The sequence below is a fragment of the Gallus gallus genome, chromosome 8 (assembly GCF_016699485.2).
Source record: "Gallus gallus isolate bGalGal1 chromosome 8, bGalGal1.mat.broiler.GRCg7b, whole genome shotgun sequence".
In the NCBI taxonomy this organism is placed as follows: Eukaryota; Metazoa; Chordata; class Aves; order Galliformes; family Phasianidae; genus Gallus; species Gallus gallus.
The window spans coordinates 19,787,192-19,813,892 of record NC_052539.1 but is presented as its reverse complement, the minus strand read 5'-3'; the positions used below and the strand labels follow the sequence as shown (position 1 = coordinate 19,813,892).

Genomic DNA, 26,701 nt, shown 5'->3' with positions numbered 1-26,701 from the left:
TCCCACTGCAGAAACAATCTCTTCCTGGTGTGAGACATGCCCATGCCAGCAACTTTCTGGCTAGCAGACCTGGCCCCGAGGTGCCAAACTAGAGCAGCCCAGCTACGAGCCACTTGCCAGCCCTGGATTCTCTCAGAGCCAAATCACAGGCTTTTGAATCCCAACCAATTGCACAGTGGGGCTGGCTGATGATTCCTAAGTGGTTCGTAATACCTGCTGTGCTGATATCAACACATCTCTCCAGGACAGGGCTATATTAGGAAAACCCCTGCTGGGCTAGGCGGTTTTCTTAAAGGAACAAAATGACAGGAACATTTTCTTCCTGATGTCTCTGCTCTGATAAACAGACCTTGGAAAGGGGCTCATGCTCACAGGTCCCTTTCCAGAGATTTCTGCATTCTGGCAGCCCAGTGATTTACAACCTGAAGTGCCAGCTCTCCAGCCCCACCAGCGAGACAGGATTAGCAGAGACCCAAACCCTTCCTGCAGCACAATGACACCGCACCTGGACTGTTCTGCTGCTGTTGCTGAGGTTTATGGAGCTGTGCCGTCCCTCCGCAGCTCAGCAGGGTTAAACACTGCAAAAAGAAATCCTTTCCCCCTATTAGCGAGGGCCAGGGCTGTCTCATTTCTGTGCCTGTGGCTTTTGAGCAGCACCTGCTGCCCTGCATTGGGGAGCTGGGAATGCTCCGCTCTTGACACAGAAAGATTTTGTCACTGGAGTGGTGCCTGCGGATCTATGAATCGCCCACGTTAAGGTTGGAGTTTAAACATGCCCTTCTGTCTGCGTGCATGTGAGGGGATGGGAGAGAAACATCAAGCGTGCTGCAGCCACACCACCGCACAATTTGATCTCCTCTCACAGGTGCCCTTGATCCCAGCCAGCCTGGTTTCACACGTGTGGAGTACAGAGGATGCTCTTATCTGTGCTCTCCTTCTGGCAGCATGCAGGTGCAGCATCCTCGCTGCTCTCCTCGGCTTTATCAGTGGGCAGAAATGCCACTGGCTTGTGGGGGTGAGGAGGAGGCTGCTGCTTTGACTGTGTAACTTCTCAGCTTTTTTCTGTGTCACTGACATTGCTGCTGGCTCCTGGTTCAGCTCTGTTCCTACAGCAAATCTGCTCAAGAGCACTGTAACCCGTTGGCCACTGGTACAACAGGGCAGGGTGCAGCTCTGAGCGTGGCAGAGGCAAGAAAATGCTCCATCAGAGCTGAGGGAAGGGGCTGAAGGCCTGGGGCTTCTCTCTGTAGGGGCAAGGGGCTGCTCTGGATAGAAGGCATACTGGCTTTACCCAGCCTGATCAAGCTGCAGTGGGCAGGGAGAAGGAGCCCGCTGCTCTGTGCACCCAGGGAACATATGTCCATCTCCAAGCTTTGTGCAGGGGGCGGACAAGATTCATGTTTCTGCAGAAACCTTTTGGAAATGCCTCCTTTCAAGAGAAGGCAGGAGCAGAAGAAGTCAGAAGGGCTGTTATCTCAGTGGCATTTCCAACAGCAGACTGAGAGGTGCAGGTGTCCCTGAGCTCAGACAGAGGTGTTGTTTCAACCACCCTCCCCTCCACCTTTGAAAAACGGTGATGCTCTGCTTGTCTGCTGACGCCAGAGACACAGCAAGCAATTTCAGAGGAGCTGAGTGAGGGAGATGGTGCACAGCCCTGGAAAGAACGTCTCAGGCTTCAAATGAAAATGGGTGTGATGCAGCAGTGGATGCAGAGAGGTGGCAGCTAGGAGTAAAAACCCCACTGGCAGCTGACTGAGGGGCTGTGGCAGATCTGTGCTAGGGAGATGATGATGTTCGTCATCTGGTTATGATCATCTCTTCTTAACAGGGACTGCCAGGAGAGCATACCCGGAGGCCTCTGCTTTACCTTATTGTTACTTTGTGACTCTTCTCCCCTCACCAGTGTGCACATCTTGCCACAGGAACACTTGAGCTGGATGAGAAATGAAGAACTTGACCAGCCCTAATGAGCCATTACAAGCAAATGAGGCCGAGGAAAAAAGCCACAGCTTGGAAGCCGCCCAAAGGATTCTGTGCATCTCTATTATTTCCATTATTTACACACCAGCCACTGCCACCGCCGCTCCTGCCCTTCCTGTTTACAGCTGGATGCTGATGCAAGGTCTCCCCGCGCTGCTCTCTGCTTCGTGCACAGCCACTCCCTTCCCCAGCACAGCCCCAGTGCTTGGTGACAAAGGCACGGCCCATTTGCCTCCAGCAAGGTGAGGCACAGGAGCAGGAAGCCCGGGGTGCAGCAGGCACGTGTGTGGCGTGGCTATGCCCTGTGATGGAGACAGGTTTACTTCTCCAGTCGTCACCTGCGATGGGATTCTGGCCAGAGAAGGGCCACAAAGGCAACTTTGCAATGGGGCTGTTTTCCACAGGTGCTTACTTGACCAAAAGCAAGATTAGAAGCTCTCCCATGGCAACCACGTGTCAAGCTCTGCTCTGGGAACAGCCCAGCAAGCCACAACTGAGCCTGCACAGAGTGGGCGTGCTTGCACTGCCCTCCACTCTCATCTGTTATGTCAAACACATGTGCCAATCCCCTCCAAAAACACCATCTATCAAGTCAGCTCCCACAAACATCCCGGCTCGCTGACACCAGCTATGCAGCCTCCTTCTCTTCTCTTTGGAGAAAGCTCCATCATGCTGCTTTCAGCCCCCCCTCCTGCCCTGAGCCCACACAGCTGTGCCAGCCTGGGCCCCCAGCAGAAGCTCCTTACCGTGTCCCCATCCTCCAGCGAGGCCAGCACGAAGCAGCGGTAGCTCAGGTCCTGAGAGAGGGGCTTGTTGTAGAAACCCTTGTAGTTCTTCTCGTCCCCCAGGGTGAAGGTCTCGGGCAGCACGTCCACTTGGGCAGCAATGTAGGGCTTGAGTCTGTCTGCTTGGCGTCTCTGGCGCCTGCTCTGACTGCCCTGGCTTATGGCCTCCAGCAGCTGGGGACAAACAAGGTGCATCACTACAGCTTCGCCCAGCGTGGCACCGCCTGACGCCGTCACCTTACTGGCTGTAAGGCTCAGCAGGGCGGAAGGAAGGCAGGGAAATGATACTGGGTTGGATTTGGGCACAGCGGTACAAGGAAACCAGTCATCCCAATGTAGCCCCCGTCATCCCAGTGGCCTACAAGGGAACTGAGCCATGCTTTTTGGCCCAGGTGTTGGTATGGGCAGTAAGTCAGGAAATTCTTTACGGATGTTGGATGTGAATTACAACTGACGCTGATGTATAGGGAAAAAGTGACATTTGCTGTGTCTTTCCCTTCCGTCAGAGCTTCCATATTTCACCTGCTGCTGTGTTGCAGGCAGAGCTTTGTGTAAATCACTCAGTGATAACAGATTTCATGGGATGTTCGGAGCAAAAATGGCAGATTTCATAGTCAGCCACAAATTCATGAAAAAGGATATAAACACAAAAAAAATTCAATTACACCGCTAAGAAAGACTCTCACACGTTTAAAGATGTTTTCCTAATGAATAAAAATGAACACCAGACCTTGTACAGAAATTCTAATTTACAATGAAGGAGGAGGTATGAAACACGTGAGTGTTGTCAGGGCAGATAGGGAACACCGGTGCTATTGCAGGGTTGGGGACAGCGATGTGCACATGAATGCATGCTGCTGAGCTCACCCTCTGAGCATGACAGACCTGTAAGGCACCCCCTACTCTTTCCTCTCATCAATCCACCCTTGCCTTCTTCCTAAGAGCCATGTTGGAGTAAGCACAGGGGGAAAAGGCAGAGAGATGGTGGAGTTTTCCCCCTACGCACATCTCCTGCATCTGGGTTGGAATGTGAGCGAGGCTCTTTGGAGCAGAAGGCATAGCTGTATGTGCCTGAGCTCACCCCACAACACTGCAGGGCTCCAGCAGTGATTGATGCTGCGGGATGCTACTGCTACCTATATATGTAACACACCATAAGTCTGCACCAAAGGAATGCTAGGCTTGCAAAGTTCAGATCCTGAAAAATTAGAAGACGTCAGAATTACTATCACCTGTACAAAAATAATTCAGCTGTGCACTGTGTTAGAATCCTTGATGACATGGTCACATACCATCTTTTCTGTAGCTCCCCTGCTTCATTCAATACACAGGACAGACAGTGCTTAATCAAGGAGCAGCTTTGCCAGATTTTGTTTTTTTCTTTGCATTATGCAGCCCGAGGCTTTGTTTATTGCTTACTATTCAAACCCAGCTCTGAAGACAAAATTAATAATTTCCTCGTGGGCATTTCTATGGTGCTGATCACTGTAATATTACAAGTGCTTCACAAACATTAATGATCTTATCTTCCAAACACCCATATGAGGTGAAATGAAAGCGATTATCCTCATTTTATATAGAGAGAACAGAGGCACAAGGACATAAATGTAAAAAATGACCACTAATTTTGAATGTCAAATTGAAAAGCCATCAGCTTGTTTTGTTTTTAAAGAAAACTTAGCATGTTTTACTGCACTGACTGTATCCAACAGAGTTCTACTGACCTTTCTTTGCAGCTGGGGGTGCTCAGGCTTTGCAAGCAGGGCTTCAGTATCTCAAACTGAGGACTCCAAAAAAAGGCAAAACAGTGACTGCTAATGCAAATGGTGTTTTACAGTGTTTGCTCAGGACTAGGTAAGTTAGAGATAGATTAGAGATAGAAACCAGCTCTCTGAATTGCCTTCAGCTACCTAGAGCACGAAATCAAGCCACCCTTCCTCATCCTACTCTTCTCTTCCTTGTCCTATTTTGGAGCTTCTGTAAGGAAAGGATGCAGGAGAACTACAAATGATGGCTCTTCATTACACAATCCTGCTTCACATGCTGAACAGATCCACCCGTACCTAGAGCGAGCTGGGACCCCATGGAAAAGACTCTGCAATCATGTAATTAAAGATTAATGATAAGCAGGGGCCGACTTACATCTTCTAACACTTTGTAATTTCTGAGTGCTTCAAAGCTTACAACTTTGTTCTCCTAATGGACCCGTGTGTGATTTCAGTGAATCTGGGTGTGTGATTTCTTGGAATTTTCCCTAATTACTTTGGGTGGATATACGTGGGGAAGAAAGAGCCTACAAGCCCTTGTGTGGGAATCTGCCGGCACCCACACGTGTGCTGCTCCTGCACGGGGCAATCTGCACTTGTGGGTGAATGCAGACAGCCTGCAACAAGCGTGTGCAGGGAGCTCTGCAGGTGTTGGAGGACACTTCTACTGCAGCACCTCTGCATGCTCCTACCTGGTCCAGCTCCATCTCATCAGGCGTCCGCCACCGCGCTGTCGGGCTGCTGGGGCTCTGCTCTGCCGGCACGACCACAATGTAGTACCACCTGGCAGGAAGGAAAGCGTGAGCACAGGGCAGTGAGGAACACGTGCCAGCTCCCTCCCCGGATGATCTGCTCCTCTCCCTGCCCTCTGAGTGGCGGAAGGGCTCAGGAAGGAGGAGGCCAGCTCTCCAGCTGCACCAGAGAGGGGAACTCTCCTGTTAGCGCTCATTAGGTTAATGAAGATCTACAGACTGTACTCCATAGGGTGGTGTAGGAGCTGCAAGAAGGACATTTATATAATCGGATTGTAGCAAGAACCCTGGGGGAATTGTGCTTCAGCACAAGGATACCACAGTAACGAATAAGACTTTCACAAACTCGCTTTTTTAATCTCCTTGAGGCTTTAGGCATTATTTATTTAAAGGATGTTATATACAGTGTCAGAGAAAGTTCCCCCTGATCCTCAACTGTGTTTTTGCTGGTAGCATCTGGAGCATACCCACCAGGGCAAGGGCAAACTGTCAGAGAATGATCTTAATTTTACTGCATGTAAATATTTGCTCAGAAGGAGCCAGCAGTGTGAGCCCACGTTCACACAGGTAAATGCCTGGCTCTGTACTGCAGCCTGCTCTGAAATCCACTCCCAGGTCACAAAGCCCACAGGCTGGCAGGGGTCCACCCTGCACTCCTCCCCATCTTCAGCCCCTGATTCTCCCCTCAGGTGCTCATCCATCAGGTGCTCAGAGCACGATCCAGCTCAGAGCACGAACCCAGACCCCAGGTGTCTCCAGAGATGGGGCATCCACCACCTCTCTGGGCAACATGTTCCAGTGCCTCACCACTCCTCTATTCAGTCTCAACCTCCCCTCTTGGAGTTTCAAACCATTTCCCCTTGTCCTATCACAACAGACCCTACTGAACAGGGACAGCACCTACCGAACTGGCACAGTGGTCTGCACTTTGGGAAGGGTAAGCGTGAACTTTCCTTCCTGGATATACTTGTTGGTGGCAATGGGTTTGCTTTGCAAGACGTCAGGCGCAGTGCGGATGGAGACGAGGTGCTGGAGCCCCCCAGCACTGTTCCCACGGTTCATGAGCACAAAAGAGTAGTCCGTGTCTGGCTGGAGGTCACTTATGAGCTTCTTCATGGAGTGGCCGTCCACCTCCACACTCTGGCTGTTGTACAGAATCTGAAATGGGAAAAAGACACACAAATGACAGTTTGGCTGTGGGCCCTCCCTCAGGTGTCCAGCCACTGTGAGCTTCACAAACAGCCATCAATCTTATAGGTAAAGAAAGCAGCCCCCAGCAGAGGGCTGAGCGGTGCTCCCTGCGCCTTGCAGTGGTGGGGCAGTGATAGGGCAGAGCCTGGTGCTCAGCCTTGCGCCACACACGTGCGGCTTTTCAGCTTTTCGGGTGAGGAATTCAGATGGCTGTGTGTTGCCCTACACACGGAGACGAATGGCTCTTTGTTTCCCGTCTCACGAGGCTACAACAAGCAATATGCTTTTGGTGTAAAATCCCATCTGCTTTAAATCGGTGGCGCTCCCGTATCTCTCAGCTGATGCCTGATCAAACGGTTAGCACTGAGCACCCTCCCACCCCCCAGCAAGGTGACCGGGGGGTACGTGCCTCGCTGATGTCTGTCAGATCCCACACAGGGCTCACAGATCAGGACCTGAACCAAATGGCAGCTCTGCAGGTGTGACACCCTGTTGCCATGACAACAGATGCTGGCGCTGCGCTGGCCGTGGGCAGGGGACAGGCTCTGCTTTTCACTGCTGCTGGTGCCCCCCTGCACAGCCCTCAGCTGAGGGCTTTTTCTCCTTGCCCTGCTGCAGCCATGCCTACCCCTGGCTAAGGCCCTGCAGCCATGAGCACTGCTCTGGGAACCTCGCTCCTCCTCTTGCTGGAACAATCCCTGTGCCCCAAAATGTGCAGTGCTGCCTCTGCAAAGCCAAAACTCAAACAAAGCCCGGAGATGGAGACAAAGGGGGTGCTGGAGAACTGGGACAAACCAGCTGCTTCCTTCCATCCAGCATGGCAGGGGAGTGATGAAGGTGCAGGCACGGCATGCCAAGAACAGGCAAGGGCAGAGCTGGAGCATGTTGCACCGTGGCAGCTACTGCATGCCACAGACAGAGACCGCACAGTAAATGTGCTCTCTCCAACAGCAGCCTTGAGAGTCAGAAGATGGCTCCATGGAAGAAAAATGACTTGAAGTCGAACAGATCTCTTGCCAGCTGAGCCTGCTGTGTGGGCTGACACAGGCAGCAAGGGAGGGGCTGAACTTTCCTTCCAAGTCACCTTTGCAGCGGGTGGCATCAATCTGCAGAAAGCTGCCAGATTGCTGGGACAAGGGCAGCTTATTAGCACTGCTCCAGTATTTAGTGCTTCAAAGCTTACAACAGCAATACCCAGGACAAGCTTCAGATCACTGTGATGGAGGTTGGGATAGAAAAAGAGCCCCATTTTCTTGTGCCCTGGCTTTGAGGATGCTGGGAACTGAGAAGGGATTCCCAACAGGTAACAGAGCAGCAGTGAGGAGTTGAAATGGAGGAGAGACACGGTCCAACTTGTTTGTTCATGCGCTTCAATCTTCAGGGATGAACTACAAAAATAAGTACCAAGTACTGAAATAAAGATGGGGTTTGCAGGGATCAAGCCCCCCTGGCTGCTCCATGTGCTCAAAGGCAGTCAAAAAGAGGGTGACTGAGGATGCCCAGGTATTCCAGACAAGAGCAGGTCGTGAAGTGTCCATGGGGAGCACTGGGACCTCACCTCACATGCTCCAACACAGACTTAAACAAAACCAAACTTCAAACACTAAGAGAGATGTTGGAATGATGCAAAGCTCACGATGAGTTCAGTTGCCTTTCAGATGAAAATTCTCATTATGAAGCTTTCCCTAATAAAGGCATCACCAACTGCTTCTGCTTTTGCTCTAGGGAAGACACTTGCTCACCAACTGCCTGTGCATGACACATCTGCTGGGGACACAGCTGTTCTCCTGGGGCAAGAGGAGGCTGAAAAGACTGTCAGGCACTTCAGTGTTTCCCTGCTTGCCCAGCATTGGAACCAGCCAGGACACAGTCCCTGGTCCAGTCCTGATACCAGGATGATTTTCACCACCATGAACAGAAATTCATTTCCAAAGATGGGGAAATTGGTATCTTCAACGCTTTCCCAAATTAGTCTCCAACCTCTCCCTTTTTCACTGCTGTTGTGGCAGTTCCACATTCCTTTACCTGCCATAACACATTGTCTTCTCAAATGTTATGCACCATTAGGTAAGGTCTCTGCACAAACCTTACAGTAATGTAAGGGCTCACAAACAGTCATTCGTGCACAGCTGGAGATGCCCGGGAGCTCGAGCAGGAATGCTATTTAGTAGTTGCATCATGGCCCACTGGTAACTACTTAAGTCAGCAGCAAATTTGGCCCAAGGGCTCTGAACTGCCAAACATTGCTGACTAGCCCATGGATTGCTGTAAAATGTCATTCGTACTGCTCTTACTCACAAGAGGGAATATGCAAGGCTAGAAGCTAGGTGGGTCCAAATGTCACCGCTGAAGGTCTGCTGTTTGATTTTGAGGCAGTAAAGAATATATTGAACTAAAAGGTGAAAAGACACACAGTGCACAACACTGCAAAAATAATTACTTGATGGAGAAGTAGATGAAGTTGACTTTTTGAGGGGCAGGAGTATTACATTCCATGGGATACTACGTCAGAAAGCGGCATCCAGGTTCCCAGGGGCTATTTCTGAACCTACATCATAATCATTTTCAGAATGTGCTACTCCTTCTCCTGATTTGTAAGACACCTTGTGATGCTGCCTTCAACAACCAGGATATCTCCCATCCCACTCTTCAGCTGAAGAATGTCTCAGGGCAATGCAGTATCCCAAGGGAGAAGGTCATATCTATCTTACACGTTCCATGAAAGCTCCAGAATGACCTTCTGCATTTCCAAAATAGAAAAGGAATGATGCCTCTGCACCAGCACATAGGCTGGGCAACAGTTTACAAAGAATTTATCTCCTGGACCAGAAGGAGCTGTGAAAATTCCCTGAAGAGAACAAAAACCTTCATTATTGATTTGGTAGCAATGACAATTCCTAAGGTCTCAGCTCATCCTCTATAAAAAAAAAAACAAAAAAAACCAGCAACAGTCCTGCCTGTGTCCCACTATTCATTGTCAGAACAATATCTACTTTAATTAAATCTGTTAAAGTAGAATATGACACCCTTTGGGACATAGATTTAGCGTGAGACTGTTTATCAAGTGTAGATAATACTAATTGTTCCCATGGAGATTTATCTGCTATGCTAGTTACAGTATTAGGCTCTGGCCCCAGCATCCCATGTGCCCGAATTAGAGGAGAGAGGTGAGCCTTGTTTATTAAAATACAAAGTCCTGAAAGTTATGGATTTCCTTTGACTGGCACAGTCAGCGACCTGGAGCTGACCCTCTTAGCTCCTCACCTTGACTTGTGTGTGTCTGCAAGCCTGGAAGTATTAACAGAAAGAAGACACTATTAGAGTAATATCCTCGTAACACTTTTGTTTGCATGACTGCCCTTCAGCTAGCAAGTGGCTAATGCCATCTGCTCCTGTGTCATCCGGGGGTTAACCCACAGCAGGGGCAGATCCTGAGTCACCGTGCCAGCAGTCGCAGCTCCCAGGCTGAGACAAGAAGTCAGTGCCATGCCCTTGGATCCCGGCTACCTCCAACCGCCCCACCATCCTTACACGTTAGTAACGCTCCAAAGGTCACACTGCCCGTTTCGTGCACTGAGCTGCCAGACAGAGACGTGGGCTTTGTACCATAGGAATAAGGCAAGATGAAGTGGACTGGTTCTTTGGCAGGGTGCACAGTAACAGGGATCAGCTCCTCGCGGCCAGATATCTGAACACTGATCCTAACACATCCTACGCTTGGGAAAGCTTTGAATACCATGAGGTCTCCATAAAAGCCTTGTCTGCCTCAGCTAAACTCTGCATGTTAACAAGTGCCTGCTATTGATCACGGTAATTCAGCTTTAGGATCTAGACAAGGAGAGTTAAAGCAAGGATGAGGGCGTGCTCACACGCACTGACGTGGATGCAGCCCCAGATCTCCCTCCCATTCTCCTGGCCGTGGCACTCCCCCACAACTTGTGCTGCTCACAGCTGTGACACCCCAAGGGTGAGGATGTTCCTTCTCTTTCAATCCCTGAGATTTATGCATCTGCCCTGATGTTCTGCAGTAACTGAAAAAAGCAATCCTCACATTTGAGACAGGACTTGTTGCAGAAGGAGTCGTTTTTAGTTTGATCCACTGACTGGCTTTCAGACCAATTATTCCCAGTGATCTCTCGTGATTAAATCACATCTGTAACTTCTCACACTTCAACTCTGAATCAGGCATCACGACAAGCTTTTGCAAGCCTGACCGGCAGGTTCCAGCTGTACAAATACCAAGTATAAGAGCTGATGGAGGACCAAAGCACAGATTGGGACCATATGAACAACCACTGCAACCACTCACCACCAAAGCATCAGTAATCTCAGGGTGCCAAACAGTTCCCACTCCTATTAGAAAAGGCAAGCTGCAAGTTTCAAGGGCGCTGCCAAGGGAGAAATGGGTACATAGCAAAAGTTGCTACTGACAAGACAGGATGGCATTCTCTGCTGGTATGCTTCAACTAACATTATTCACTCCTGTTTATTACCACGAGCTGCAAGTGCTTGCTGGCTATTCCATAACTGATCAAAAGAGAAAGAAATCAACAATATTACAATATGTTCTGGTCCGAGAAGAGTGAAAGGAGGGAAATCAAGCAGCAGTGTGCTCTTCTGTGCATCATGGTTCACACACAGGTGCTCAAAAGCAAGAGCAGCTAGCTAACCTGGGCTTGGAGATCTGAGCTCCACAAGACCCCATACCGGTGAGCAATCTGACCTTGCTCTGCTGGTCTCTTGTCTGATGGCCTGAAAACACCATGCAGCACGTCAAGGTGCTGCTTTTCCCAGACCTGCTCATTACCAGCTCCCTGCTCTCTGCATCCCACCCTTACCTTAAAAGGCACTGCAGATTTATAGGAGTCAGGCACTTCCCAGCTCAGCAACACGGATGTTTTCATGACGGCGTTGACACGGAAGTTCTTAGCAAACACTGAAATAAAAAACAAGATCTTTCAGCACTGTGGGCCAAGTCAGGAGAGAGCCAGGCAGCAGCTCAGTTCCAAGCCTCTCTTTGTCTAACTCAGCAGCAGACGTCAGAGAGGTCAGCTACAGCAGAGAAGTGAGATATGAGGAGAAAAGAGCAACAGCCTTTTACCAAGTCTCCAGTCTCCAGTCGAGTTCCCCTTTTTGACTATACTTCCCAGCATCACAGAAATGAAGCTGTAGGCTGAACTGCAGCCTTCTCTTCCCCCCTCCACTCACACTCTGCTGGCCCTTTGCCATGATCAAAGAGCGGTGGTGCTCAGGTACTGGATCTGCTGATGATCCTACCCAGCTGTCTGCTCTAGTTCAAGCAAGAGCCTTTCATGTACAGATAAAAGAGCAAAGTGTGCCTGTGGAGCGACGAAAGCAATTAAGCTACCACCAATGCTCCCCTTTCCCCCCACATGACAACTTTAAGGAATCCTTCATTGAGCCTCCCCTTGCTGAACCAGTTTTACACTAGGGAGCCACACAGTACCTGATCTCATTAGACAGAGCCAGGGGAAGTGAACCGAAGCAAAGGTCCCTGTCCTGGAGCCAGAGTTTGCTGTTAGGGCTTGTTAGAGGGCCGCTTACCTTGCTCAACAGGCATGGTCCGGGACTGGATGCTGGGGCTGAGCGGCCCAACCCCCTTATTGGTGCGGGCCCTCACTTTGATGTCATAAGTGGTATCAGGCTTCAAATTCGTCAAAGTGATACTTGTGTCCTTGGTGATGTTAACCAGGTCCTGCTGGCTATTTATGTCTCTGTATACCACTGTGTAGTTGACAATCTTGCCGTTTCTTTCCGCCAAGACTGGGGGGTCCCATGCAACCTCTGTGGTGGAAGTGGTGAGGCCCACCACGCGCAGGTTCTGTGGGAATCCACTCGGCACGTCTTCTGCGGTAGTGATCTCCTTCTCAAACTCCTCTCCTGGACCAGCTCTGTTCTTGGCAGACAGTCTGAAGAGGTACGTGGCCCCCTTGTGCAAGTTGGTCACAGTGTAGTGATGGTCTCTCTTCCCGAAGTCTATCGTGTTCATCTTTTCCTCATCAAGACGTCTGTACTGCAGCCGGTAACCCAGCAGCTCCCCTACCATCTCCTTGGGTGGGTGCCACTGGATGAGGGCTGTGTTCATGGCTGTCGTGCTAATCATCATGGTGGGCTTCCCCGGGACTGCAACATAAACACACAATGACCATCTGTAGCCTGGGAGGAGGGAGAGGAAGGACAGCTTCCGTGCTGCTCAGTCCGTGAGGATTGAGGAAAGCGGGAAAGTTCAGACAACAGGGTGAAGAGGACGACAGACAATTCACATGGATAGAGGCAGAACAACCCTAATCCAGTGGTGAGGGAAGCTGGAGCCAGACAGCTCTTGGCTGCCATTTTCCCATGTGCCGCCATCTAAACAGGCAATAAATCCAGCCACATCCAGCCCCAAAATTCATCCCCTTTTACAGGAAAGGTGTAAGGTACCTCAAAGCTTCCCATTTATCTCAGAGAAGAGCTGAATCCCGTCCTCCTAGTGGTCTTCAGACTCTCCAGCTAGTGCCCAGCACCAGGCCACGCAGCCCAAGCAGGGTTCAACACCAGCCACACAGAAGCCCGAGTCCAGCGCCCTGGTCTGTCTGGAGGCAGGCTAATTTCATCCTGAAACCTTGCAGTTTTACCATCTGCAGTGGCAGCAAGCGGAGCTGGGCGGGCTGTTTACCATCAGAATGCGTTTTGCTTTAGCTGATGAACAGAGTCATGATGCCAGTGTCGATGTGAGTGGTGAACACAAGAGTTCCGTGGGACTTTTGATTATGCTGAGCAAGTCAAGGGGTGTTGCCGTCACGGGTTAGGAACTGATGGCTTTAGATTGATGGTTTAATACTTTGATCTCCTTCAGTTTAAAAAAGGATGCGTCTTCATATCAGCTCAGATTTGTAAACAAATGAACTGATAGGGAAGATACTCAGAGTCATAGGGATGGGGCCACTGATATGAAAATGAAAATGGGATTGTAGCCAAACCTAGCTAAATACTCATGTACCATTTTGAAACATCTGAGCCCACAGATGAGCCCAGGAGAAACACGCATTTGACAGAATTATGTCCTAATTTTGCCATGAGAGGGCGATACCAACACTCCCCTGTGAGGTCAAGCCTGCAGACAAGCCAGTGCAAAGGCAGCTATGGGAGTGTTTTTGTAAGTATTTAAGACACAGAATTAAATTTCCACTGCCAGTGCCATCCTCCTTGTACTTGTAATACAACATCTAACAGCAGCCAGTATTATGGGACACATTATTTTTGAAGTTGATTCAAAATATTAACTTTAAATGTGCATCATAACGTGGGAAGACTCACTGTGGTTTACAGTGCAGCACAGGGATGTTTAGGAAGCTTTCCTGTTCATAGGACAGCTGTAGCAATTTGATGAATAGAGCTTACACCATGGTGAGGCACGAGGGAGACAGCATTTGAGACTGTGACAGTGGAAACTACCTCTGGAGCTCCCCATATGCAGCGCGGAGGAGATAGCAAGCTGTTCCTGTTTAAAAGCACCAGGAACAAATGCTCTCAGTTTGCACAAGCTGCACTCCCATAATAACCAGTGGTAAACACCATTCCTGTGGCTGGTGTGAGAAGCAGCAGGATTATCATTTGAAGGACAGGTCTAATGAGTGGAAAATCGAGGACAAAACAATGACAACTAGCTGATGCCACTGCCGAAGGCAAGCTTGATAGCATCCGAAGGAAAGCACCTGATGAACGCCAGGGTGCCCCAGCTCCTGGCACTAGGCACGAGGTACAAGTCTACTGAGAGAGCAGAATGAACTGGCTGGGATCACCAGACCTAGTAGTCGTGTCCGCAGCACTCCTACAGCAGTATCTGTTGCATTCCAGGTTTTATCACGGCTCTAGGAGCAGGTTGGCTGAGGTATGTAAGCCAGGGAAGGCGGTGGTAGCAAAGGCCGGAGGGAGCTGAGAAGCACCTGCGGGCCCACCACGCCAGTGGCCATCCTAGGCCGCACTGCAGTCACCACAGGAAGCAAGAAATGGCACTCGTCTACCCCTGCTGCACCAGGGGACAAAATGAGGGCAGGCTGTGATTCCAAAGCTGAGGGAGGGCCTGGACTTTTAGGCTTCCTCTTCCCAGGTCTCTGGACTACGCAGAGGAGCTCAGGCCCACGAGTTTCACAGCTCTCTCGTGGGCTCTGGCATTGTCCGTCTGTTTGCTGCACTTTGCTCTGGTGATCCAATGGCCAAGCCTGTAGGAAGGGCTGCAGATCACAAGAGCATGTACCTCTGTGACATCTCCAGCCCTCTCGCTTCCTCCTGCACAGGTGCCTCTCCCGTACTCCCGGGGCACCTCTTGAGAGGCTCCACCACCACCCCTGTGAGGCTGCGGTCTCCGCTCCCCACGCTCACCTGCCCCTGTGGTGGTGATGACCTTGGGCTTGCTGCGGGCACCATCTCCCTTGGTTGTGTAGGCAGCGACTGTGACGGAGTAGGTGGTTTCCGGCAGCAGGCCTCCAATGACCGTCTCCTGGGAGCGCATCCACGAGGCAGAGAAGAGGCAAATGAGAAGAGCAAACAGCCGTTACCACAGCGAGCAAATGCAGGGCACCGGGGTCAGCATCTCCAACAGCAACACACCAACACGCTTGCTGGAGCACACTCGTGCACTGCACCCAAGCACACACGTCTCGCCTCACTCCCCCGTGGAGCCAGCAAATGATAACTGCCACCGCTCCAGCACCGAGCTGCCTCACCTCACCCCTAACTCCTGGCACTCTGGGGACCCACCAGAACCTGTGGGCCAGCACAGGGGGGAACGGGAACAGCTGTAACCCTGACACAGTAAGCCTGAGAGTAAGAGGGCTGCGGAGCTGTGAACCAGAGCAGAAGCCAGATCAGCCAGCTGCGGAAACCTCCTGGGGGCTCATGTGGGGGTTCTTAAGGTTGTCTCTGGCAGCAGCGCAGCCCGGGGCAGGAGCACCTGCAGTGCCGCAGCACTGTGCTCGCCCCCCCTGCCAGGCATGGCACAGCATGGCGGGCATGGATGGGGTCAGCACCAGGCACTGGCAAGACCCGGAGGGAAAACCCTGCGCTGTGGGAGGTCTGGGAGCAGGCAGTGTGCTAGCACCCCTTGCATGCCCTGGCTTCCTTTGGGCAGGAGGGCACGGCTCCATGCTTCTATTTGAGATCAAAGCGAGAGCACCGCTCCTCCCTCCTGGCCTCCGGCGGTAATGTGACTCGTGCCAAACCCTGCTGGCCAGGCCTGCACAGCTCTCAGAGCAGCTCTCGGAGACCCAGGGTAGCTACCCCTGAACAGCATTCAGCTGCAGGTGCTACGAAGGGGATTGGGACCATCAGCACTAATAACTCGCCAAGTCATTAGAAGGGGCTGGGAAGCTTTTGGGCGGGAGGCAGAGGCTCAGGGTTCGTGATTTATCCTTTCAGATGTAAAAGCAGAGATGGGCTGAGCTCCACTGGCTGAGGAGAGGCAGCTCAGGCACTCCTGGGGCTGCTCCAGGGTCTGATCTTTGTCCATAGTCCCTGCGGTGTCTCTCGGAGCACAGCCAGTCTCCCGTCACTCCCTCCCAGTAACACCCACACTATGAAAGCTGCTGATTTCCAGTCGGTGCTGCCGGTTCAGGTTACCTGCCCAGGCTTACTCATCAATATCACCCTGTTACCATCGCAGAACCAGCCAGCCCAGAGAAAAATCAACAAGCACCAACAAGAACCCCGCCAAAATCACCGTGTGAACCAGAGTCCCATCCCAACTCTGCCCCTGCAGCAGGTGTGTGCGTGCGGGTGAGTGGACGTGCAGTCCAATCGGTGCCAATGGACCCGCAGGGAAGCACTCACACAAAACCTGCAGACTCTGAACATCCCGAGAGAATTCACTCCTCCCAAATCCATGCAAAGAGAAATTCTCACGCAAAAGCATGCCACCGGGAGCAAAGCAAGCGAGCCGGGGAGGGGGGAGAGAGAGGAGGGATGGATGAAAGAAGGTCTGATTGGATAATGTAAACACAGTGCTGGCATAACAAAGCCACTCCGAGCGCAACTCCTCCATATAAAGCAGGAGGAGAAATGCTTTGTGCCGGAGAAGCTCACAGTAGGGCACGTAATTGAATTGCTGACTCTAAAAAGGTCATTTTCGAGTTTGTTCCTTCAATTTGGTATTTCAAAATTATATGGAAAAAATTGAATTTAACTGTTTAAATGTGATTGTTTTCTTATTACTATCTGTGTTTCAGCCAAAGGTCATGGTTGAGAGTGTAGGTTATTTTTCATGACTACAATCAATGCGGTTTAAAGATTATATATCTAATTTGACTGTGTAACTCGGTGGGCCAACTACTGTAGAAAGTAGGATGCACCTCCTGAGTCAATCACTTGAGCCTGCCTAAAACTGCACTACAACAAGCTGGAAATACAGATTATAGGAAATGTCAATTGCTTTTCTACATTTAGTAGCAATCTAAATGCCAATTTTCTCTGGATTTGCTGCTTGCGGAAGGTTTCACAATGTAACTCTCCAGCCTCATTAAGGGAGTGAAAAGGATGTTTTGACAGCACTGTGTCTACAAAATTCACAAATCGATTTTCCAAACCCCTCTTTTCCAACCTGGAATACACACAAGTGGTACTTACATGGTCGACGGAGTCCTCAGCTCTCCACTGACAGGGGAGAAAGGAAGGAGGAGAGAAAAATGGAGACACAGAGTTTTAAGGGGCAATGTGTACGAAGGGGATGACGATGACAACAGCGGGGGTTAGCAGGACTGGGTGGGGGGATTGGAACACTTACATACAGAGGGTCACTTGACACAGGCTGTGCCAAGGGAAGAAATGGGACAGAGCCATTCTCTACATGCTGCGAGCCTGAGCAGGAGGTCTGTGCTCACTCACACAAAGTGGGGCAAAGAACTTTCTTCCCATACAGACGGAAAGGTCACCACTTCCTAACTTGGCCGTCTTTTCCCTTTCCAGCTCTGTTTACACTTTCCTGCCTTTTCAGGAGTAAGAAGGGATGAGGCTCTGGGAATCGGAGATGTCCCACAAGTGATAGCATTCACAACAGTTTCGTGGCCTGATCTCCAGGTTCTGTTCTAATGATCCTGCAGCCATCATCTCTTGTTGAGAATTAAAGACTTCACACACAGAGCCGAGTGGGGACTTTTGCAGTGAAGCACCAAAATGATATTTACAGATCTCTTTTCTGTAACAATTGCAAGAAGGCGCTTTGAGGACCTCAGAAAACTGCAGAGTACCTTCTCTTGAAAACGCAATGAGGCCAAGATCCTACTCAGAGCTCCACACTATGCTGTTCCTCTCCAACAGTGCTGCATGGCTTGGAGCAAGGGTAGATGTGGTGCCGTACCAAGGAAACAGCTCCTCATTCCAAACTACACAACACCAAGGCAGCAAACACTCACTTGGCAAGAGCAGCCCTGCAGGCAACACTTCTACAGAAAACATTTTCCAGTAAGAGATCACAAGGGATCGCAGCCATGGCAGCTCAATTATGGCTCTGGAGAGAGACTAGGCAGGTTTCTGATGGGATTTGGGGTTATACGGCATCATAACCGTCAGGCATACCAACAGCACGGTTCTCTGTGGTTGATGCACCAAAGGAAGGTTTGCAGAGATCACAGAGTGCTCTCTCAGCCAAGGTGGAGCGTTACACCTCAGGTTACTAAATCTGCCTGGAGGAAGCACGGGTCGATGGGTTCAAGCACAGAGATGAAAGTGGAAGATAGGTATTACTGCTCCTGACTCACAGTGTGAGCCGCAGTGAGCCTTGTGCTGAGCCTGAGTCGCCAGCTGTGAAATGGCACTCAGAGCCTGCCTTCCCCAGGACACCAGGATGCCCAGCTAATGCTGCTGAAGTGCCTGGGAACCTGCTGGCGCTGCAGAAGCCCTAAATGGTATTAAAACTACAAGTTGCCTTTTGTACTCAGGCTATTTAAGGCGGCTTTCACAGGCTGGAGCTTATCGCAGTGGTAGAGAACTCTATCAGCAGTAAAATACATGGCATACCTTCCAAACATTTGCCATTGTATTCTCTAAATTCAGAAAGCAGCAGCTTTGTGTGTAAGGTTCTTTTACAATTTTATTATAGTTTACTTATTTGATGCCATGAGACTGCAGCAGACCCATCCTCCTAAAGCATCTTAGAATTTAATTTCAGCAAAGAGGTCAAGCTGTCCCTAAAGAACTCCAATCATGCCAAGGCCACGACTAGCTACTGCTGTCCCTAAAGGTCCTCTTTCCACACGCAGTTGGGTGTTATTTCTACTGTTGTGTGCTCCCCTGAACCCAAGCCATCGCTGTTGACGTCCCACCTTCCACCACGGCCAACAGCCACACGCTCTGCCCTGACCGAGTCCTGCTGCAGGAAGGATGTGAGGCTGGCAGCTTTTTCTCTCAGAAGTCACTCCAACCCTGTGATCCCGATGGATGGGGGCCATGGGAGTGGTAGCACCCCACGCTGCTCCAGGGCTGCCTTTGTGCAGCTGCAGAAGCAGCAGCTGATCCCCCGCTGCAACGAACAGCAAGGCTACTGCATCTCTCAGCCTCTCGCACCACAGCGGGGAGCTTATCATCCAGGAGGATTTTTGACCAAATGTTTAATGTTCAGACTCTGTTTGCTCTCATGTTTTCAGTGGACTTTAATCTTGTATCAGATCAGAGCGCAAAGAAACGCCTTGAGATGTGTGTTGGACGAGTAACAGTGAAAATCCAGGTCTGCATAAATACCCTGGTATAAATTCAATTTCATTATGAAAATATCACCCACAGACCAAAACATTTCCTTCCTATCCTAGCTTGATTGCTTTTTAAGTGTGTAAGGTTGGTCAGCAAGACAAACTGATCTGAAAGGCCCAGGAGCTGTCATAAAAAGAACTCAGACAGTGCTGCGTGCGTGAGGCAGGATGGCTCAGGGAAGTGCTAAAGCTAACAGTCTGTATTTATAGCAGCTGCAGTGCCTTAACGTTTCATTTTACACTTCAGCACTGCACAGCGTAGTTGTGTCTCAGCAGGGAATAGCTATTTTCCCTGACCACGGCTCTTGCAAAAGACAGACTCAATCCCTCCTAAGTATCCCAAACTATCAGAAGCAGATATTGGGGTTTTCCTGCAGATCCTGCTGCTCTCTGCTTCAGTGACAGTGGTGCAACAGTGAAACTCCAGCTGCAAGCTGAGGGTGCTCAGACTGTTGGATGTGAAGGGGTCTGACAACTCCAGAACTTCTCCTTTGTCTGTTACCAAAATGCCTCCTAGATTGTGCCTTTCCTTCATCATGAAGCACGCTACATCTCACCAACACACCAGACTCAACCTAGATGAGCACAGGCAGGAGTTGTTCCATGCAGATATAGAGGGAGATCTATAAGGATCCCAGACTATCACCCAGCAATAGAAGGTGGCTGTAAATTCTTCTGCTACACCTGGGCTGGGCACTGTCCATCTCCTCTGATCTCATTCCAGCACTTTGTAGTATTCATCATTACTTCTTGCTGCTCCTCTGGTGGGATGTACACTGGGACTGCCTGTTGGATGGAGAGGTGCCACCTGCCAACACCACCGAGTCTCCCCATGAGCCTGCAGCCGTTCATGCAGGCAGCACACCTCTCCCCTGCTAAGGCTCTTTGCAGAGCAGGAGGAGGAGAAGGTGTCAGGAGTCCCTTCTCCACACATTCCGACCTGAAGCTGTATCCAGCCAACTCCCAGCAGCAGAAGCATTGGTAAAGCTCTGTGGCCAGGTCCGCGTCTGCAGAAGGCTGTAAGCAGCGAGGCGAGTGTGCGCTCTGCATCCCCTGCTACCTCCTGCATGCCCAGAGCTCCAGATTCAGCCCTGCCACTGCTCAACGCTGCACTCTGCAGGCACACGAGTCTGGCAGTTGGGAAAGGATGGAAGGGATTGAGCCATCTGCCTGTGTGGACTTGCTGGAGCTGCTCAGAGATTGGAAATGAAGTAAAGACAGTGAGCCCCTGCCCTCCCCTGTGGAACCTACCTCCGGTGCCTGTGGCCCTGCTATCCTCCAATCCCTCAAGCCAGCAAGGATTTGTATGAGCAAGGCAGGGCTCAGCTGACACCTCAGACTGCCCTTATTCCTTTCAAACGTGGTCTCGGGGCCGGGATGACTGTGTACAGAGTTCAGACTAGAAGGCACAGAGAATTCTGGAAGAGGTAATCAGTCACAGGTACGGCCACAGGGAGGAGGGAGAAGCCTCAGCTCCATCGCAGGACCTTCCTAACAACAGATTTTTCTCCCTAGGCAGGAGGCTGCAAAATAAAGCACCATCTCTCCGGCACCAGGGCCCCTACTTCACTGCTGATGGTTTAGTCCTTTCCGCTCAAATGGTTTTGAAAACTGAGAATTTGTATTATCTGCATAGCTAACATCTCCTTCCCTTTTCTTCTTCCTTTCATCTTCGTTTACTCTCTGTGTATTTCTCGTCTTCAATCAGCAAAAGTCATGAGCCAGCTTTAATGCCAGTGTCTTCACACCATCTGCAGGAAGCAGATTACGTGGTACATACCTACTCAAAATCAGCAGACAGCCTGTCTGGGCAGGAGGAGGGGTTCTGCCTACATGTCCAAAGAATTCCTGTCCTGCACCCACATTTGGAATCTGTTTAATTCTCTCTTTGTGCATCAGTTTACATTTTATGAATGTTTATGAGTCCTGAACGGGACTCCATCTACATCCCGTGACCCTCCAGGACAGGTGTACCAGTGAATCTTTGTTTCGCTCCACTGAAAATAACTCTTCCCAAACTACTTGTTAAGGTTTGATCCGCCTGTTAGCAATGATATGCGCCGCTGTACTGAAAGATGGCAGCTCTCACAGGGTTCTTCTGCTTCTGGAGCAGATGCATTCCACCGCAAGCACAGGTCACGCCTGGCTTCTCACTCGTTTGGGAGATATCTCTTCTGCCAAGTCAGTGAAACCTCCTTCCTGCAGGGTCACCGTTAGTTTGTCCCAAGGGTGACATGACTTCTTCACGGCAGTCACTTCTGTGCAACTATCTTCTGCTCAGGAATTTCAGCAGATGAACACAGCGTGATATACTCCGGGAAAAAATACTGCAGCCAACAAGGACTTTCCCACATAAATTCACCAAATATCAAAGACTGGTAATTGGTTTGACAGGCCAGGAAACCTTAAGCAGCTTGCCTCCTTGATGATAACTGCACGCATTCAAAGCTATGCAAAATCCAGCACTCCTTGGAAAGTTTCTGGCTCTGGTACTCTCATTCCTGAACATTGGCATGGGGTTCCTTCCTCTCTCAGAAACGTATGAGTAAGGAATGAAAGCAGAACCGGCTGGGCAAGCAGAAAATATTTGAAAACACCAACAAGAACAACACTGCCAGCTTTACCCACCTACACTCGACTAACCCATTAACTCCAAACTCCAGCTGAACAACACAGCATCAATTGTTCAAACAACATGGAAGATTATATCCTCCTGGAATAAGAAAAGGGCAGCAAGTAGCTTTTCTAACGATTAAAATAAAGCAACATCTGAAACAAACAAAGATGTGTCCTGGATAACACCGTGAAGACCCTCACAGCATTTTCTCTTTAAGGTTTTCCTCTTATTATTACTGAATTTTATCCTCCAGAATATGAATGGGGAGGAAGGCTGCCTCTGTGCACCACGCTCCCCACTGACGAACGTATAAATGATTCACAGCTGCGTTCAGGAGACAGATCAATTAATCGTTGCAGCTCTCCAGTATTTATATTGGGCATCATTCAAGCAAGCCAGCTCAGAATCGATTACTCGTCGCTTCCAACAGCAGCAGATCCTGTACTTCATTTATATGATTATCTTTGTTGAGAACAGCACGGGTCATCCAGGATGAAGGACCCTTGCTGCAAAAAAGAGTTGTGCTTCATCGCAGGGCACCGACAACTTCCCTGACCACTGGGAAGAGGCAGAGCAACTTATTGGGCTGTACAGAGCCCATAACCATGTCTGGAGGACCGGGTGGGAACAGGGCCTTGGCTCACAGCTTGGTGAAGGATACAGAGTCCCTGCCTTGCACAAACAGAAGGGAAGGAAGGTTCTGCTGAGCCCTCAGGGCTGCCCTGCCTGGCAGCTGGAAAGTGTGCAGAGCCACCCACAGGCAGGCAGCTCCCGTGGGCTCTGCCTGGGTGGAGGCTTTGCTCTGGATACAGTCAGCAGCACAGAAGTAGCAGACCTGAAGCTTGTTTAAGACCCTCTGAAGATCCTCTGGAGTGAGCACAGGATGAGGCAGGCAGAGAGAGGTACGTGTGGGAGAAGGGGTAAGAGAGGAGCATCACCCGATACAACATCTCTCCTACAGCAACTCTTTCCCAATTAGCTTTTTACCGGTTACAGCTCATGGATAAACCATTTGCCCTGCTCAGGCAGGGCTGTGTCCCGTGCTTCATATCTGCCAAGCAATGCTTGGGTCCAGCCAGCCCAGCCCTCTGCAGAGAGGGAAGGTGCCGTGCCCGCCAGCCCGCTGTCCCCATGTCGTACCTGTGCTTCCGACAGCATGACGTCCTTGATGACGGGCTGCCCGCGGGGCTCGTTGTTTTCCAGCTTCACGTAGGTCACCTGGTAGCCCCGGATCTGCCCGTGCTGCTTGTTGGAGATGGGCAGCTTCCAGCTCACCCGGATGGCTGTTGAATTCACGGACTCCACCTCCACCTTTCGTGGTGGGGCACTGGGCACTGTAACACACACGGGATGGACACTTAGCAGGTGCACATTGTCAGCTATTCTACCATTGCTACCTTCCCTCTACCTCACTGCAGGGACAGCTGTGCCTCCACAAGTCCCCTGCACCTGCCCAGGAGGTCGTACTTCATTTCACCATGTGACACAACTCTGACCTAACATCCCAACGCTCTGCTGCTCCCAGTGGGATAGAGCAGGGCTGCGATACGCAGGAGCACCCGATAGGAGCAGCCATACCGGATCGGCCCCATCCATCCCTCTCTCATCTCCAGCAGTGGGCAGAAGCAAAGCAGACTATAACGGAACATGGCAGCTCAGGGTGCCCTGTGGCAGAGGTGGGGGTTCTGAAGCTCTCCCTGCATGCTGCCTGTCACTGCACACCTCCTCCTTGCAAATACCCCTGCGTGCTCCCACCTCAGCCCAGGCTGCACGGCTGGGTGCTGCCCTGTGGGGCCCGGGCACAGCCACCAGCCCGAGCACACGCGCTCCTCCCCTGCGACAGCGAGAGGTTAATGAGGGGGAAAAGCACCATCCTAAAACAATAACCCAGAGCTCACAGACAGCGCTCACTGAACTCAGGCAGATAAAGGGGCCTGTGGGGATTGTGACAGCTCTAGGGACTGTATTTCATGCACGGCTAGCTGAATGCTTTTTGATAATAAAATGAAAAATTACACTGCCCAGAAAATATCAATTTTCTTGCAAGGTGAGGCCCGTTTAAAAATGTATTTATACCGTATTTACCATTTGGAAAAATTACCTCCTTATTACTTTTTGCTCTTGCATTGACTGTGACAAAAATGTCAATGCTAAAAAATTAGCCTCTCGGTTGCTCCTGGAAAGCTCCTTCCACCTGAAGCAGCCGGGGGCGGAGGTGTGTGCTCCCTGCAGAGCACACCCACGGAGGGCCTTGGGCCCAGCTCCTTCCACCCTCCACTGCCCAGGAAAATCCAGGGGTCTGGAACCCCCCTACGCCCCAATTCTCTGCACAGTAAGGAATAATCAGTATTAGATAATTAGGGATGGATAGCTGACAAGCAGACATAATGAACATTGCTATTTCGACCAACTAGATGGGGAAGAAACAGCTACCCAGCAGGTAAGCACAGTTTTTAAGCCGCAGGGCAATTCATTATTTTCCCCAGATGTCCTTCTTAATTGTACATAATTAAATAAAATACAGAAAGGAGGAATGGGGCATTTTAGTGAGATGGGGCCAGCTCAAGGTATGGGAATGGAGTGGGCTGTGCATGAAGGGTTACCACCTTCTGGCTGGAGCAGCCCATGCTGTAATCTGACTCAGTGCAGTGACCGGGAACAAGCCATGGGGCTTTCCTGTCCTAGCAAGGCATCTGCCCCCACACACAGCTGGGAGCCCAAGCAAACAGCACGATCCTCCCTGAGAACCACAGGGAAGCTGTGTGCCAAGCTCTGCTGGCAGAAGGCAGTTGGCCTTGGCAGGACACAGCGCGGGGACGTTGTGGGGCATGAGAAGAAGTGAGTGTGAGCAGTGCAGTGTTTCGAGGAGCACAGTCTGACTGCGAGGGGGGAAGTTACCCTGTTCTGGGAGGTACATGCTGCGTCCCACATCCAAGAGGGAAAGTTCAATTTGTTTTCAGCATTTCTCATTCATTCCTGGTTATCTACCGAGCATCAGCATGTCGGAGGGATATGAAATCACTCCTGACAGCTGAGCCGCAATGTCCAACCACGGTGTCCGAAAACGAACCGAGAAAGCTTGCTGCGACATTTCTGGGGTAGCAGCTTCCCCTGGGCTACAAGTCTGCAGAAGGAGAACTGAAGCAAACAATACAGGCAGCAGGAGACACACAGATGTGTTTGCCAGCCCAGGAATGCAGTCAGCGAGCGTTCCCAGACACCACCTCCAGAGCCACAGAGACGTGGGGGACGGTGGTAGCCCATTTAGGGAAACCATAGCGTGCCCGGTTCCAATTTGCTACGCTGACTGGGCAAGGCAGAGATCACCCTTTCTTTGCCCGGATGCTGCATCTCTTTCTCCTCCCATTAAATCTGCAGCTTCTGGGGTCAGCACGAAGCCATGGAAGTTCCTACTGTCACCCTGAGCTCTGGCACTTTCAAAGGAAATGGCTTAAGTCGTGATGACATAACTGACAGCCTTGCTAATACAAAGCAATTTCTCTTTAAAGCTGTCGTATCCAGTAAAGTGTTCTGTACATGCAATATTCTGGCTCTTGAGCGGAAGAGCAGATTTATATAAGCTGTGGCTTGCCTGGAAGCCAGGGCGGGAAGCAGCTTTCCTGCGATATCTACAAGTTTCAAATGGATTTCATTTCTCCTTTTTAGTTTACTGGATTTCAGGCCAACAAGCAAACTTTAAGTCTCACTGATCTCACAACGTGAGAGCAGCCTTTGGAAGGCTGTAGAATGGAGGAAGCCACCACCATACCACTCCAGGAAGCCAAACACGCAAAGCACCGTAACGCCTGGAGCTCCCAACAGCCATCAGCCCTGCTCGAGGAGGCGCTCCCCGTGCTACATCCCCCGCTGCCTTTCCCCTCTTTGTGAGCTGCTCATCTAGGGGAGCACCGGTTACCCCATGGTGGTAGCTGAAGGAGCTGTCGGGTAACACCTACCATCCTCATCAGTGCGCACGTGCACGGGGATGCTCTCCGGTCCTGGCCCCACATCGGTGTGAGCCCTTACCCACACCTTGTACTCGGTCCATTTCTCCAGGTCCTTGATCTCCCAGCTGGAGTGCTCCCGTCCAATGCCATCCACCACATGCTTGGTGCTGTCATCTCCTTCCACTGCCTGGTACGCAATGGAGTACTGGGTGATGACCCCATTGCGGCTCTGTGCAGGCGGTGGCACCCAACTTACCCGGATGGTAGTGGAGCTGGTGCTTACACACTCAACTTCTTGGGGTGGGGCAGAAGGGGCTGGGGATAAATAAATGAAGGAAGTGGGGAGATGAAGGGAAATGAGTGGAAGGACAAACCAAAATGCACAGGGAACTTTTACCCAGCCAACTGAGCACTGGACATACATGTGGAAATGCAGCCAGTAGGTGCCTGGGCTACCACCTGCCTTTCTCTCAGATCATCAGAGATGGCACTAGGAGCAATTTGGATTTGAAAACCTGATGAGCAGCATGGAGACAGAAGGGCTCTTCTGCACCAGAAAACACCTCCTCCCCATGCTGTTCCGGATGCTGACTTTACCAAACATGGCAAGGGACAATAAAGGAAGAGAGAGAGACTGGTAAGGAGAATGAAGATGTTTTCAGTGCAGATCCAAAGCAGATGGAAACCAGAAGAGGTAGGAAGCTACAGAAGGCAAGAATGGCAGAAGGAGAAGCTCACACACCAGACTGCATGAAAGCTTGCTCTAGACAAGTGAAGGAAACAACAGAGGGCAGGGAAGGCAGGTGACTGAGGCTGGCTGGCAGCATTCAGCCGTCGGTGGTGAGCAGCACCTTGCCCAAATGGGAGCCAGGCACTACACAGAAACGGGATAACACGGCTGTGCTGCTTTGTATGGGTGTTGT

At 50.7% G+C, this 26,701-nt stretch overlaps 1 protein-coding gene across 38 annotated transcripts in view; it reads right to left on the bottom strand.

The window, feature by feature from the left end:
* The window catches only part of PTPRF (protein tyrosine phosphatase, receptor type F), a 342,426-nt gene that overhangs the window by 27,735 nt on the left and 287,990 nt on the right, over positions 1-26,701 (bottom strand). For 25 of the 38 annotated variants that reach the window (XM_040705351.2, XM_046944827.1, XM_046944822.1 and 22 more), the window contains 9 exons: positions 25,788-26,093; positions 22,972-23,165; positions 17,098-17,124; positions 14,860-14,977; positions 12,040-12,618; positions 11,313-11,410; positions 6,188-6,441; positions 5,224-5,314; positions 2,727-2,939 (listed from right to left, as the gene is read on the bottom strand). In XM_040705351.2, coding sequence (XP_040561285.1) covers positions 2,727-2,939; positions 5,224-5,314; positions 6,188-6,441; positions 11,313-11,410; positions 12,040-12,618; positions 14,860-14,977; positions 17,098-17,124; positions 22,972-23,165; positions 25,788-26,093 — 1,880 coding nt within the window. The remainder of the gene's footprint in view (positions 1-2,726; positions 2,940-5,223; positions 5,315-6,187; positions 6,442-11,312; positions 11,411-12,039; positions 12,619-14,859; positions 14,978-17,097; positions 17,125-22,971; positions 23,166-25,787; positions 26,094-26,701) is intronic. The other 13 variants (XM_046944821.1, XM_046944825.1, XM_046944831.1 and 10 more) reach the window with 7 other exon arrangements.